The following is a 15,908-nucleotide window of genomic DNA, read 5'->3' as shown; positions in this document are numbered from 1 at the left end:
ATGAAAGGCGTCATGTTGCTTCATTCTTATTTAATTTAGGTATCAGCTATAATAATAAACAGTAGTAGTAGTAGTAGTAGTAAAACAGTTTATTTTACAAAACAAGCACAATAATAGTACATAACACTAGAGACAATACAATAAATGTGTACATACTATAAATAATCTGTAATGTAACTATATACTCATAATGCGGTAAAAGTCAAATATAACGACGAAACGTGCCAAGAAAAGATATGCACTGCCATTTGCCCTTTGTCTCGTCTTGGCGGGGGCACGGCCGTGCCCCCAGATGTCGATTGGAAAAAAGAGTTGTAAGCAAAGTTTACAATATTGCCTGTATCTATTTAAAAAAATAAAAAAATAAATTATCTTTATTTCGGAATATTAAAAATTCCATACAATATACTATCCATATTTATTTTATGAAGTACGACAAATATAAATGTAGTTTTCTGCGTAATATACTATCGACACTTTTTTAACAAATCAATATTGATTCGTGTCACGTGCAGCTTTTACAAGCTTTTATTTAACTCGCCCTGTTAGTATGTGCTTTCCTTAGTGTGGGCCAAATCTTGGAAGCTAAGTTTAACCCGATTTCCGATTGAGCTGTAATTTTGCATACGTATGTAAATCGGATGACAATGCAATAGTATGATAACATGAAGCTGATCACAGTGCAAACTAATCGGGTTTGGGTTGTTAGAATTGTCTCGATGAGTATTAGTTGCCTGTGGAAAAAAAGAAAAAGTACTTACAGTTGGCGATAAAAGCTTTTACCAAAAATCTAATTTTTGACCATAACTTATAAGACAATAGAACCAATTTGATAGTAAGTCTTTCCAAAATAGACATTGTACTTGTTTTACAAAATTAAATTCTTCTTAAGTACTATTTTTACAAAAAAAAAACTATTTTCCTAACGGATACCTACATCCGATAAGTAAATCAATCTATTGTATCATGAAACCCTAAAATGAATGTAGTTACGAAATTTTATTTTAATTAAGGTTACAATTGGAAATCAACACTTATTAAATTAAAATTCATTAAGAGTACCTAATAAATAATTAGTGATTCTAATTGCGTATTATGACGGCATACCTTAGGTACTTACATTTATAGAACTACATCAATTAAACCAAAATTAGTTTCTCTAATTCGTAACTAGAAAGTAGAAACCAATAATTATTCTGTGAATCCAGTGAACACCCGACACGTATATTGCTAATGTCATTCAGTCTCCCAGAGGATACACAATCCTATTGGTATTGTCAGTTAGGGAGGGCCGTGAGCAATGAAATTTACTAAAGGACAATTACGTAGGTTTGATATAAATTATAATAAGCGAGTAAATTATATAAAACTGTGACTAGGTATAGTCACGGTCTAATAAGCTGTCACTTCGATTTTATGTTTGGACAGCGCTTGGATTGAATTTTGTGTCCTAATAGGACTAAATAAGTGAATGAACTTATTTGAAAAAAAGTCATGACGACGAACAACAAACATATTTTATTTTATTTTTCAGCAATAGGTACTACGGACAATGGACATGGTCACTGGATACTTACCTCTCAAAAATTTCCAACTTGTTTCTTTGCTCAATCAAGTCATAATATTTCCAACATACATAATCATTTTACTGCGGTAAAATGTAGGTATTCGTTAGGTGACAAGCAAAAGTCAAATTAGAACGAAAAGAAGGTTGATTTTTGTTTAAATATTTTATAATAATTAGTGACTTTTGCTTGTCACCTGACGATATTATCTTATAGAGTCTGTTCGGAAAGAGAAGAGTCGTGGATGTATTGGGCCCCATACATTCCACGACTCTTCTCTTTCCGCACAGACTCTAAAACAAAGTCCTCCGCCGCGTCTGTATGTATGTATGTTCGTGATAAACTCAACAACTAGTGAACGAATTTCTATGCGGTTTTCATATCAATAGTGATTCTTGAGGAAGGATTATAAGTAGAAGTAGGTATATAATTTGTTATGGTTATGTGTGAATTCTTCCAAAGTCGGGGCGGGTCGCTACTATCATCACATATCGCATTATAAGTCTAACAAAAAGTACTTATAAAAATAGATATCGTAGAAAAACAACACGTAAGGTGAATAACGCTTGAAAATTAACGCGCGCAACGCTTAGATTACTTAATTGCATAGATTAAATAATGAACATTTATACTTCGCAATCCGGTTCCGATGAGTTATGTGCTTTACTTATTTGTCATGCAGATTAATAATACACAATCCACTAACTTTTAGTTTATTAATTCAATTTAGTACCTATACAAATATGTATATTCTATCCGTACCTACACAAAGGGGGAATGAGTAATTATGCTAGTAATTTCGATATATGGTATCATACACATAGAGTGAGTAAATTAAAATTAAAATATACATTTCTTCAGAACTGCACATATCTAAGAAAAATATCCAGTTGTTTGAAGAAGAGAATAAATAGTATCAAAGCAATTTTAATGTTTCTGACCTAGACACTTAAGAAGACAATAGTGGTAGGTACAAGAATAGTAATTAAAACTCACCTCGTTTTAATAATGGCGAAGATACAAACGCAGACATTTACTGAGATTACGTACAGACAAGTACGCAATTACTTAGTGACTGGAATTAAACATATAATGACTAGTGTATGTAAGTAATTAAAATAATTCGTATGTCTAATTACGATCATAAGCGACCAGAAGTCTACTGAAATTGGCTTCTAATATGCCGTGCCAATTAGCCCTATCCTAGGCCTTTCTTGTTATGTCACAGAATTAAATTGTTGAACCATTAGGGTCTACAATAGTCCTCAGGCAACTTAATGTTGCCAACATTAATTATATCGAAGATTTCGTAAGTATCGTGCCCATAATAATTTCACTGATTATACTACATATTTTGTTTGAAATTTAATTTTGTACTAGTAGACAAAAAAATTACATGTACCTATGTACTTTAATTATGAGATAACTGGTTATTATTCTAAGTTTATTTAAAATTTAACTGCATAAAGTAAAGCCTGACCAGTAATATATGATCATTGTCAAGAGGGCGCTGTTATTTTCATGTATACATAGGATGACACTTCAGTATAGTATGGAAAAAATAGTTCCAGTGAAATTCCGCAACATGGCGCGTGATCATATATTCTTGTTCAGGCTTCACCAGCATAGCTCTCTTTTATCTTACATGAAAATATTTGCCACTGCCACTGAATTATAATCAACTAAGATAGAATCATGCTATGTTTTTCATACGCCAGTTTTTCTTTAAATTTGTATTGTGGATTATGACACGTGTGTGTGTGTGTGTTGTCAGGTGGTTTATACGCCGGCGCCACCGCTGGAGGCAACGTGAAAGCGGCCGCGGGTCTCGCCGGAGGCGTCGATGCCGAGAAATCTGGTGGTATTGGGTTCGCTGGAGCTTCCGCTGGCAATCGCAACGCCGCTGCTGGCTTGGTAAGTACTGCTGACTGTACTGATCTTGAAGTACATAATGCACTTGACGTTCAGTCATAGTTATTTTACATTCTAAAAACTATAAGGTTATAAGGTTGCACTGTTTTATCACAGAGTTCTTATGGCCACCTCCTGTCTCCATCATCAGATCAGCTTAGCTCGATGGTACCATAATATTGCATTGTCACCCGACTTACTGTATGCAAATTTTCAGCTTCATCGGCAACCGGTCGGTCAAATCGGTAAAATTTAACTAGCAAGATTTGATAACAGATCCACACACAGACAACAACGGGACAGGTGAAACTAAATAAAAGCTTGTGTAAATAAAAACATTGATACTACGATCTACGATACTACATAATAGTGATATTAGTTCAATGTGTAAATACATTACTGCACGTGCTACGTGTAGTACATTACTGCAGAGGCCGTGAAGTAAGGGATTGCAGGACTAGATTGCGGTAGATGGCCGAGTCCGACGAGTCGGACGAGGCCGGATAAAGCGAGTCTTGCAATCCCTGTTCCGGCCAAGGATTGTATAGTGCTTTTCTCAAACATACATACTTAGTAGAAAATAAAAATGTAAATTGCCGCCTTTTTATTTTTTAAACTTGACATTTGAAAAAGCTATTCGAGCACCATAATGTTTAACCGCTTATAAATATAGTACTTCAATTTTATTTTATAGTACATTAGTTTTTTTTTGTCACGTCACATATAGCTTCTATCCGACAAAGAGCAACCGGCCGCCCGTATTTCTAGGGAGGACCGATACACTCAACAAATGATACAACATAATAAAAAAAAATGTCGCAAGTTTTACAGAGAGAGTGGTCGTTGGCTGTTATGTAATATTTCCTTTGTCAGTCTAATCTTAGTGAGCATATTTAAAAAGTTAGAGCAGCGGACAATAATGTACGTTTCATACTTACAACTCCCTACATTACTTCTTGGCCTAGGTCAAGAAGTAATGTAAGGAGCCATAAATGAGCAACTTCATGTCTTCATTTCGTGACATTAACGCATACATTTTGAAGTATGTTTGAGAAAATAAATTTACTACGATACTATGAGTATACTAATATTTTAGGCTTCTATAATAATAAAGCCTTAGTTGAATAGTTAATTTCAAGAAAATTTGCTAGTAGAGACGGTACGTGAGCTGTGTAGGTGAATAACGTCTTCTTGCCTCTTCCCAAAATTATGCTACTACATTCAACCTTCAGTCTGATAACTTTCATGCCTTTGGCGCTCTAACTCCCAAGATATTCAGATATTAGTAGGATTGTTTTTACTTAATTAATGCTAGGAAAAAAACTTACCTTCTTATTTGGTCACATTTTGAACTTCAATTTTTATTTTTTATAAATTAATTTTATACTTGATTCATCTTCATGGTGATGTTTTAATTATTGATTTCCCAGTTAGTGTAAAAGATATGTATTTTTATTTTCAGGGCGGTGAATCAGGTGCTGCAGGGTCATCAGGATTTACTTACTCGAGCAGCAAGTCATTCGGGCTATCGTCTGGAGCCGCTGAGCAGCCCATCAGTCACGTCGACAATAAAGTGCACACTGAATTAGATTTCAGTGCTGCATCGCCCGTTGTACCTTTAACAAATACCGTTGTAAAATCCAAGACCAAAGTCAAGGAAGTGAGTAACTTTGGGGAACCAGACTTATTCCGCAGTAATACTAGATCGATTTTTAATTTTGACGGAATGTTTAGATCTTTGTTCAGAGTTCCAGAAGTGTTCAGGCAGCCCGTATTTCACTTTCCGCAACAGTCTGGTTTTATGCAAATGCAAAAGGTTTGTTTTTTTAGGGATGAAAGATAATTGCACCAGAAGCTTCCAGACAGCTTTAACTCCGTACGACACAATCATTTTCATTGCAATTTTCTACTTTTACCTGCAAAATTAAGTAGAAATTAAAATAAATCCACCTTAAATAATATTTCATCAGAACCACCGACTGTGCTAACAATACTTTTCATAATTAAAGTGGAACCGCTTGTTTGACTATCCACTGCGGGTTCGTTAAGGAGATACTTCAAATGAACAAATATTATTTTATTGACATGGAAAATACTTCCTACACGTACCTAATGTTTGTCGAAGCCACTAAAATTATTATAAAAAGTAGACTGACGTAATTTGAATCGAGAATGTTTACAGGTACACGTTGAACAACCTCCGCCAGTGTTCGTTGAAAAACACTTCGTCCAGCCTCAGCCGGTAGTGGTGGAGAAGCATGTTTACCATGAACAACCCGTGGTTGTAGAAAAGCACATCTACCACAAGAAGCCACATCGTTTTCATAACAAGGTCTCAGTCCACGGATACATAGGTGGAGCTGGGGCGTTACCTCCTCCCCCTCCGATTGAAAAGAGGATTGACGTTGGAGTCGAGAATTATGCCAGGGCTGGAGCTGACGCCGGCGTTGCCCACGGTGGTAATCAACAAGTCTCTTACACCAAGCAAGTTAATTTCCAAAGGAATCCGCAATTCTTTGCTGATATATTCAACGTAAGTCATATTTTGCTACGACTCAAATTTACTTTTGTAACGTTTTAGTATCTAGCTTATATCGTTATCTTTTAACTACGTGAATATTACACGAAATTTAAATTTTTCATATTAACAAAAACGGATCCCTTCATTCGCGGTAAATCGACTATAAAGAGCAAACAGATTATCTATACCCCTTCCCGCTTCATTACTCCGAGGATAGTTAAAAAGATCCATTATAAGTGCTTACTGGGACATACAATTTAGGTTATAACATGTCCTCCCGAAATTTAAGGAAATTGGCGAAATAAACGCGGACAGTTAGCTGTCATAAATTACACAGTATGTAACTTTTACTTTCGGGAACAAAACACTTATTTGTGTTTTTTCTTTGTGTTCCACCTAAACAAATGTTTAATGTTTACAGATTCCAATTTCCACTTTGAAAGCGGTGGGGAATTTCCTGGGTAATACAGCCGGGAGCACCAGCGTTTCGGTACAAAAGTCGGCGTCGGTGCAAGCGGGCGCAGGTGCGGGTTTCTATTGAATTTAAACAGTGTATTTTTATATGTGTTTTATAGAAAAGCTAAGGTAATAAAGGATACACAATAGTGTTCTCATATTATTTATGAATTATGCCCTCTTATGTGGAACAGACACTATCAGTTAGAATGACATTATGTTGACAGTTTTTAGACTGAAATATATTGATATGCCTATTAAAATGAAAATTATTTAAAGGAATGACGACATCAGACCGCTTTGCATGATTTGCGTTGTCGTTGTTGCTCGGGACCGCAGATATCATGTCTTTGAATTTAAATGTTATGTGTGTTTTAACAATTAAAAAAGTAATCGGTGAGTTCCCTCAATTTTATTAGAAACAATTTACATATTTTTTCTACTCCAGCACTTAAATGTGTCAATTAAATGACTGACAGTGATATCTAAAGCAATGTCATTTGAATGCTTTGTCTATAGGCTCATAAGATGACTGCTAGCAGTCATCTTATGAGTATAATACAACTGCTTTATTTTTTTTAAAGATACAAGTTCCGATCATCTTGATTGAAAGAGGTATGTTTTCATTTACAATAATAACTCTTTTTTTTTTTAAATAATAACTCTTTTTTTTTTTTAATAATAACTCAATTTTTTTTTAAAAATAACTCTTTTTTTTTAATAATAACTCTTTTTTTAATAATAACTCTTTTTTTTTATAATAACTCTTTTTTTTTTTTTTTTTTTTTTTTTTTTTTTTTTTTTTTTTTTTTGCTGCAGCTGTCATAGAAAAAGTAATGTATGCAACGGCTCATAATTGGTTCTTAAAATTCTCGGGTCTTTTTTTACAAAACTCGACTACGTCTCGTTTTGTAACTTCGACCCTTGAATTTTAAGAACCCTTATTATATCACTGTTGCATAAACTACTATTCAGTTTATGTGCTTAATTTATTATAAATTTTAAAAGTGCATTTTAGACCTAAGTATGTCCGTGATTTTTTTCCATCGAGCGAAAGTCAAACCCTCAGTATTCGGATCGCTGAAGTCCCTAGAGAAAGGCCTCAAAATAGCTAATTAATTTTTGGCAACCGTATTGTAATCTAAAAAATGCTACGACTAACAAAAAACTCCGTTCTCTGAGCCTACTTTTGGATTCGCGCGGTCTGATCCGTACCTATAAGAGACAAGAAAACTATGCAGTATAAACGTAACTTCTTTTAAATTATTATTAAGAGGTTAATGTTTTTTTTTTTGGAATGTTCTTAGAAAGACACCATAAGGATTCCATTTTACCTTTTTTGGTACGAATACGAACCCCTAAAAACATAACACAGACTTGTCTTGTATAAGTAAACTGAAGCAAGAAGCTTAGCGTTTTCTAATTTTTAATAAAAGGCATTTATAGCAGCATTTTATGTCCAAGATAAGGCAGTGTAAGAGGCAGGGGCAAAGATCCCCAGCGGCTCTTTCCGCTCGTAATTTTGATGATATTTTTATCTTACAGCATTTATTGCGTTTTATTTTTTTACGAGTAATCCCTGGGACGGAAGCCGCCGGATTTTGGTGACTTCTTAAGATGATAAATGATATTCTCTAAATATCTGATAGGTTATACCCGCACTTATTATATTCTTACATTCATCACAGCTATAGAAATACATTTATACTCTAGTTTATCTTTCATATCTTTGACCAAATAAATGCGCAGGCCTTTCTTATTGGCGCTGTTGTTAAAGATTAAACAGAAATACTTCCACAATAAAAACTGTGTGAGCACGTTGAGATGTTTCTTATGTAATGAACTTTGAATATAAATATTTAATATTTATAAAGCTCTTTAAAGTTACTCCACACATTATAAACAAGTTTATTCGTTTTATTACCTAACTTTAAGACAGTGTGTAACACGATAAGATAGATAGATGTGTTTAAGATAGTGTGTGTGTGTTCTTACATAATTGACCCTTATAATTCATTTCCTCAGAATCACCGAAGCATGATGGTCTATCATCAGATTCATCTAAACAGACCCAAGTGTCCATACAGACACCGGATGCATCCAAACTCATTGACGACATTTTCGCTGTAAGTTCATTTATCATTTCATTTTCCGTTCACTTTCACGCTACTAACTTGCACGTTTGCCGCTTCTTCCCTTTGCGTAGAATACAGTTATGGTAACTTTTTAATAAGATGGAGTAGCCTGCTTAACATGTTAAAAAACTTTCGAGCTGGAGTTTATCAAATGTTACACTAACCTAGATATTGATGTTACAAAATGGAAAACAAAACCAGGACTGACAGAAATACACAGAATTCTTGTTTTACGAGAAGTGCTGCGTTTTGTTAATTCACTAGCACAGTTAATTCACTGGTACATTTACCCTAGTTCAATAAAATTTTAACTACATACATACTTATATCGCGCGTCATACGTCATACTGACAATAAAAATACATTAAGGAAACAGTTAAACCCACACATTGGGAGTCACGAGACTCACAAGTTTTGAACGGGTCGCTAATTATTTTTCGGCGATTGAGAGCAGACTTTTTATAGCGCGTAATAAAAGAATGGTACCCAATGCATTGGAATCATAAGTAGTTATGCCTCTAATAGTATCCTTGCCCGCTGCTTAAAAGACAAATTTAAGACCTACCGTTTCAATATATGTACTTACATTAGTTCAAATACACATACCTAATGTATTAAACTGACAGTGACAGGTGACAATATTGAGTTTAATAATAACTTCCATTATATGAGATTTGCTAATGTAAAATATTGAATTTCAATGGAAATTTAATGCTATCCAGCATTTATTTCATAAAAGTTAAAGCAAAAATCTTTAGCAATATTTTTATACCGTAACGTAATATCAAATTCACAGAAACAAAATTTCAGCTTACTCCATCATATTAAAAAGAAAAAATAAGTACTTAGAAGACATTTGTAATTATTTATATTAGCGGACCAATAGAGAGGACCAATGGAGAGGTGCATCACGACTACTTAACTTAAAGAAATGGGTTTGATATTTAAAGTTAATCTAAAATAAGATTGTATTTCATGAAAAACGATCTAAGAAGTCCTGCATGCATTATAATTTTATTATTTTGATTTTGCGTAGCCTATTGGGAACTAGTTGGCACGTTAACTTTATTTCCACAACATTATTTCATTTACCTATCTAATATATCTATATTCCATTACTAATACCTAGTCTTCTATACAATTTAAGGCACCAACCTCAATAGAAGTTTTGTCTCGTATATTTCATAGTATTTTATACAGAAAAGGTGAGTAAAGATTTCATTAACCCGTCGCTTGAGCAAATCATCAAAAGCAACTTATTACTTATTAAAATATATTAACATATTCATTACTCGCACTGTGACAAAGTGCTAAATTGTATGAAGAGCGAGTTTCGAGACAGACCGTACCTGAAACTAGAACTCAATAGCAAGTGACGGAAGCAGAAGATATTTAATCAGTAGTGACTTACTTTGAGTGCTGTGCCCTGTTTATCAAAAGCTTGTAACTTGTAATACAAGTGGAAGTCCCTTTCTGACAAAAGCTGTCAATAAGGGACTTCCACTTGTATTACAAGTTACATGCTTTTGATAAACAGGGCACTGGTGTTGGTACACGAATTGAGGGAATTTGCTACGTTATGGTTTGGGCACCCTGGTTGCGGTATCTAACGCTGATGGTTTGCTGCTGTTGCTGCCAATGTTTTGGATGACCATGTAAATTGTAAGTACTGTAAGTATAAACCGTCTCTACTACGCGAAACAACTTTACATTGACTATTTTCTTGTAATGAATAGAATCAAGCGTTACTTTGCGGAAATCCATATTAATTAAAATCAAAATATTACTTTGCTAATCCGCGAAAAGATAACGTGATAGTCAATCAGTGCTAACCCGTTATACTTACTTGCGTATTTTTTACATGTAATTAATGTTCCCACCCTCCTGAAGATGCCTCGTAGAGAGGCGAAACACGTGTCGAGTATTGTTCTTTTGGTGGTGGTTTGTTATATTTATTTGCGTATTCATTTTTGCAGTGGGAGGGTGGGAACATTAATTGCATGTAAAAAATACGCAACTAAGTATAACGGGTTAGCACTGATTGACTAGCACGTTATCTTTTCGCGGATTAGCAAAGTAATATTTTGGTATTTATTGTGGCTCAGTGATCTAAAGAGGCTCGGGATGCGTGGCTCGTGGTCTCACTTCGGAGCGAGAACACGACATCTATCCCGATTGTGTGGTGCTAACTTATTTGCTAGTGAGTTATTAGCTAGGAGTTGACAGATATTCGCTTCCGCACTGTTTCTTCTGTATAAATTCAAACAATTTAGACTGGAAATTTGATTCATAAAGCAATACAATAACCTTAATTGTTATTGTAGTACGCGACGATTTTATTTGGACATTTCATAGTAGGATAAGTATTGAACATGAACAATCAAATTAGTTTTAACCGTAAATAGCTTGAAAATTAAAGTCCGTTCGACCATATAAATGACTTATTACGAATAGTGGAGCAGAAATACACCGCTGTAGATTTATGCTATTGTTGTTAAATTCCTAGAACTTAGACTTTACAAAACGTATAATGAATATTATAGTAGAGTTGGGGTCCCATAGTGAAAAAAGTATGCGATTTCACTTTGGTATACGAAGTCTTAATTCTAGCATTGCAGTCGAGGAGTAGAAAAAAGATATAGTACAACTATACGTTATAATTTAATCATATACGTGCTTCACTTGTAGATATTGTAGTCGACCGTACAAATTAAGTACCTACTTAGCCTTATTTGACTCAAATAAATAAAATCACTATTATTTACAAGCTTCTGATTTTTCCTTCACAGAAACATTACACAAAAAAATTAATTGCACGCCTAAAAAGGTACTTCATTATTATTCTTATCGATTATTTTGGCGTTAATTAAAGTTTCCTCAGAAATAATTAACGTTAAAATTATGAATTAAAGTGATTAGTAAACGTCGTAATTAGAGGGCAAAGTAAAAAAAGATAATCAGTTTTGCCTACATTAAATAAATAAAAATTATAGGTCAAGCTTACACAAGTCGACCTTATTCCACAGTAAGATCAAGAAAACTTGAGTGGGACTTGTGGGTACTAGACGACGATATATATCCTATTATATAGATATATATAAATATGTACTCGCATAATTGTATTACTGTCAAGCTCGCACAAACATTAACAACCGGCATCATGGGCGGGACAACAATAATAATTATGCGCGTGCAATATGATAGAGGTAGCAACATTTTGGGTCAATGTACTTACGAAAATCTATGTGGGAAGAGGAGGCCGTTCATTAGAACGAGTAACTTCCATTGGTACCCGATCATATTTTCAAACTGTTTAATACGACAACGGCGACACATGACATGTCGCCAATAGCGACTAAAAATTCAAGTGAGTGAAACCGTTGTCGTATAAACAGTTTGAAGACACAACATAATAAGAACGACAATGAACATTGAGTACTTAGGTACAAATATAGGTAAACATTTAATAAGGGCTCGATTGAAAAATCAGATAAAGCAAGCGCATCAACATTATCGAGATAGGGTACAGAGTCATATGGCGAGAGATCCTAAATCATTTTGGAATTATATGAAATCAAAAAGAAGCAGCCGAGGTACGAAAACAATATTAATTAATGGAGAACCTTTGTCCAGTGAACAAGTAAGTAATGAATTTGCTAGGTATTTTCACTCCGTGTACAGCGTGGCGAAGCCAAAGTTGGAGGTAAGCGCCGCAATAGTGGCAGCGGGCACTGAGAACAGCGCGGCGCGGGTTCAGGTTGACAGACTAGATTTACAGGACGTGCAGCGAGCCCTTCAAAAACTTAAGCCAAAAAAATCTTCTGGTCCGGATGGTATTCCCTCGTACGTATTTAGGGACTGTAGAATGGTGCTGGCGGAGCCGCTATTGCACATTTTCAACCTCTGTCTTAAGCTAGAAGTATTCCCAGAAATTTGGAAAATTACTCGAGTGATACCGGTACCGAAAGGTGGATCGGGAGATAAGGCAGAGGATTATAGACCCGTGGCGGTTCTGTCAACACCGGCAAAGGTTTTTGAATCGGCTATTCACAAACGAGTATATGAGCAGGTGAGCGCGCAGCTCGCGGATGCGCAACACGGGTTTCGTCCGACACGAAGTACGGCCAGCAATCTTCTGAGTCACGTAGCGCAGATTATACCTATAGTAGATAGGGGGGGTCAAGCCGATACTGCTTACTTTGACTTCAAAAAAGCTTTCGATCTCGTCGATAACGATGTGTTGTTGTCGAGGTTGGCAGGCGTCGGTTTTACCCCCCACTTACTTGGTTTTTTTGCAGACTATATGAGGGACAGACAGCAATATGTAGAATATGAAGGGCACAGATCGAAACCTTATTTTACTAGATCAGGCGTAAGTCAGGGTAGCAATTTAGGGCCTCTCGAATTTTTATTAATGATAAACGACTTACCTAAAACGGTAAAAGATGCTAAGTGTTTATTATTCGCAGATGACCTTAAGTTGTCCCTGGCGGTAAATACTGGTGATGACTGTAAAACGTTGCAGGCGGATATCGACAGAGTCGTACAGTGGAGCAAGAAAAATCTTCTACAGTTCAATACCAAAAAATGTATGACTATCTCTTTCTCTCGGGCGCGTACTCCCATTCAAAATAGTTATAAGGTAGATGGAGATTTGATGGTTAGAGTCTCAGAAGTAAGGGATCTAGGAGTCACTTTTAACACTGAGTTAACGTTTCGAAATCACATTGTGAATATTTGTAAAAAAGCATTCAGGAATCTAGGTTTTGTACTAAGGACGGCTAATGGATTCACAAATATGAAGGCTATAACATCTTTGTATAATGCGTTGGTTAGAAGCCAGCTAGAATACAATGCTGAAATATGGGCTCCACATGAAGCAAAGTATATTTTTATGTTAGAGCGGATACAGAATAAGTTTATTAGGTATATGTATATGAGACAATACGGCGTCTATCCGTTTTATCCGCTGATGTATCCGACATTGTTTATTTTAGGCATGGTCGGATACAATCAGCTGAAAGTCAGAAGGGAGCTAGCACTCGTTACATACATCTTTAAGCTGCTTAGGGGAAAAATATACAATGCGGATATATTGGGGTCGGTGGGTATTTGTGTTCCGCGCGCTTGCGTGGCGCGCCGTCAGCCCGGGCTACTGGCCGTGCCGCGCGCGCGCACCAAGCTGCTGCGCGAGGCGCCGATGACGCGCGCCGTGCGCACCCTGAACCTCATAGCCTCGCATATAGACCTATTTTCATGTACGACGAGTGAATTCACTAAAGTAGCTTTAATAACTCTTTGTTATATTGAATAGGTAAAAATATGATTTGTTAGATATAGGTACTTGTGTATTTGTATGTAATATTTTGCTACATTATCGCATTGGGTGCAACCTGTAATGATAATTGTATGTGTGTAAATAAATAAAATAAAATAAAAATAAAAAATAATTTTTCAAATCTTTTTATAGATACCCATAAATACGCTCGGCGCTGTAAACAAGTTCCTGGAAAACAATGTCCCAGCTAGAAAAAAGGTTCAGGTAACGAAATACGAATATTATAAAAACTAGTTTGATTTAATTTATATTATTAGTATTATCACCTATTCCCAGTTCCAAATGTATTTTTTTTTTCATTATATTTTCGGTTAAAGGTGTTTTACTAGTTAATTATATATTCAATCAATATTTATTCATCGAAATTGAAAAATCTTGGTAACCTATACTCGATGTTTTTTCTTTTGTTTTTAGTTTTATCATTAAACTACCTCTTTAAAATATTATTATACTAGCGACCCGCCCCGGCTTCGCACGGGTTAACAAATTATACATAAACCTTCCTTTGAATCACTCTATTTAAAAACACCCGCATCAAAATCCGTTGCGTAGTTTTAAAGATCTAAGCATACATAGGGACAGACAGCGGGAAGCGACTTTGTTTTTACTATGTAGTGATATACCTATTATTGTTGTAACTTCTTTTATTAAAGGTATCATCAGATGGCGTTGAAGAGCCGGCGAGATTCAGAGGTGGCCGCCACGCAAGGAGACGGGCTAGCAAAACTGTGACTATAGAGCAACCTCAGAATACGGCAGACGAAATAAAAGAGGACTAATTAAATAAAACTACAAATATCTAGTTAGCCTTTAAGACGCTGTTACTATAATGTGTATATAATAAGTTATTTAGTACGATAAATAAATACGTACATTATTTTTTTTACAATATTAGAGTTTTCACTTACGTGCCTTTCTAGCAAATTGGAGCGAGAATCTTTAAGGTGACAATCCATTTCCAACCGCAGCTGCACTACTGTTCAATTTACTATGGAAATTGACAGTAACAGCGACGCGTTCAGTACCAGTAGTGCAGCTGCGGTCAGAAATGGAATGTTACCCTTAAAGTAATATTTCTGATCTGAGCAGAGTATTGTATAGTCAGTAGCAGAAGTAACTAAGTAAGTGTGGTGTTTTAGCGACTTGATTTTCCATGGTACAATAACAACCCGGGCAATATGTTTTTATAATTCTTTTTCCTTTGATTAATGTGGCTTATAAATAGTTTCACGACGCAACAATCTATACCTACTCTTAAGTACAACAAATAGGTAACTACAAAATGTTATGTATATCGACGTTGTGTATATGTCGGCGGCAGATCGTAAAATCGGGCATATCGAGATATTCCTAGGCATATCATGAAACGCCGCCATTTCATGATCTGACTAAGTTTAACCCAGGCGTATCACGATCTGCCTTATAAAAGAGGCGGCAGATTGGTCAGACCAATGTATTCGTTGATATTCCTAGCTTCATACCGGGCGCATCGTAAAATAATTGATGAGATATTCCTAGGCATATCATGAAACGCCGCCATTTCATGATCTGACTAAAATTAACTCAGGCATATCACGATCTGTCTTATAAAAGACTCGGCAGATCGATGGGAGCAATGTATTCGTCGAATTCCTATCTTCATTCATACCGATCGCATCGTAAAATAATTGCATTTTTTGCCACTGGTGGCGCTGCATTCTATATGGCGCTGCGTCCGAGTCCAGTGTTGCCAGATCGTACCTTTTATTACAAGTTTACGTTCCTTTTGAGCCTTGAGGTTTGCTCGATATGGCTGGTGGTCGCTAGGCAGATCATGAAATGCCGGCGTTTCATAATCTGCCTAGGAATATCACCCATTGAGGTTTGCACGATATGGCTGGTGGTCGCGCTAGGCAGATCATGAAATGCCGGCGTTTCATGATCTGCCTAGGAATATCACCCCTTGAGGTTTGCACGATATGGCTGGTCGTCGCTAGGCAGAT

At 35.7% G+C, this 15,908-nt stretch overlaps 1 protein-coding gene across 1 annotated transcript in view; it reads left to right on the top strand.

Annotated features, from left to right (window-relative positions):
* Positions 1 to 14,809, top strand: part of LOC134651373 (pupal cuticle protein 36) — a 44,345-nt gene extending 29,536 nt beyond the window's left edge. Inside the window, exons 5-11 of the mRNA XM_063506461.1 lie at positions 3,340 to 3,479; positions 4,939 to 5,136; positions 5,659 to 6,009; positions 6,419 to 6,521; positions 8,479 to 8,579; positions 14,059 to 14,130; positions 14,580 to 14,809. Of these exons, the coding sequence (XP_063362531.1) occupies positions 3,340 to 3,479; positions 4,939 to 5,136; positions 5,659 to 6,009; positions 6,419 to 6,521; positions 8,479 to 8,579; positions 14,059 to 14,130; positions 14,580 to 14,705 (1,091 nt within the window). The 3' untranslated portion in view covers positions 14,706 to 14,809. The remainder of the gene's footprint in view (positions 1 to 3,339; positions 3,480 to 4,938; positions 5,137 to 5,658; positions 6,010 to 6,418; positions 6,522 to 8,478; positions 8,580 to 14,058; positions 14,131 to 14,579) is intronic.
* Positions 14,810 to 15,908: the final 1,099 nt, after the last annotated feature.

Source organism: Cydia amplana, chromosome 10, assembly GCF_948474715.1.
Source record: "Cydia amplana chromosome 10, ilCydAmpl1.1, whole genome shotgun sequence".
Taxonomy (NCBI): Eukaryota; Metazoa; Arthropoda; class Insecta; order Lepidoptera; family Tortricidae; genus Cydia; species Cydia amplana.
Note: the sequence above shows the minus strand (reverse complement) of the source record. Positions and strands in the feature narration are given on the sequence as shown.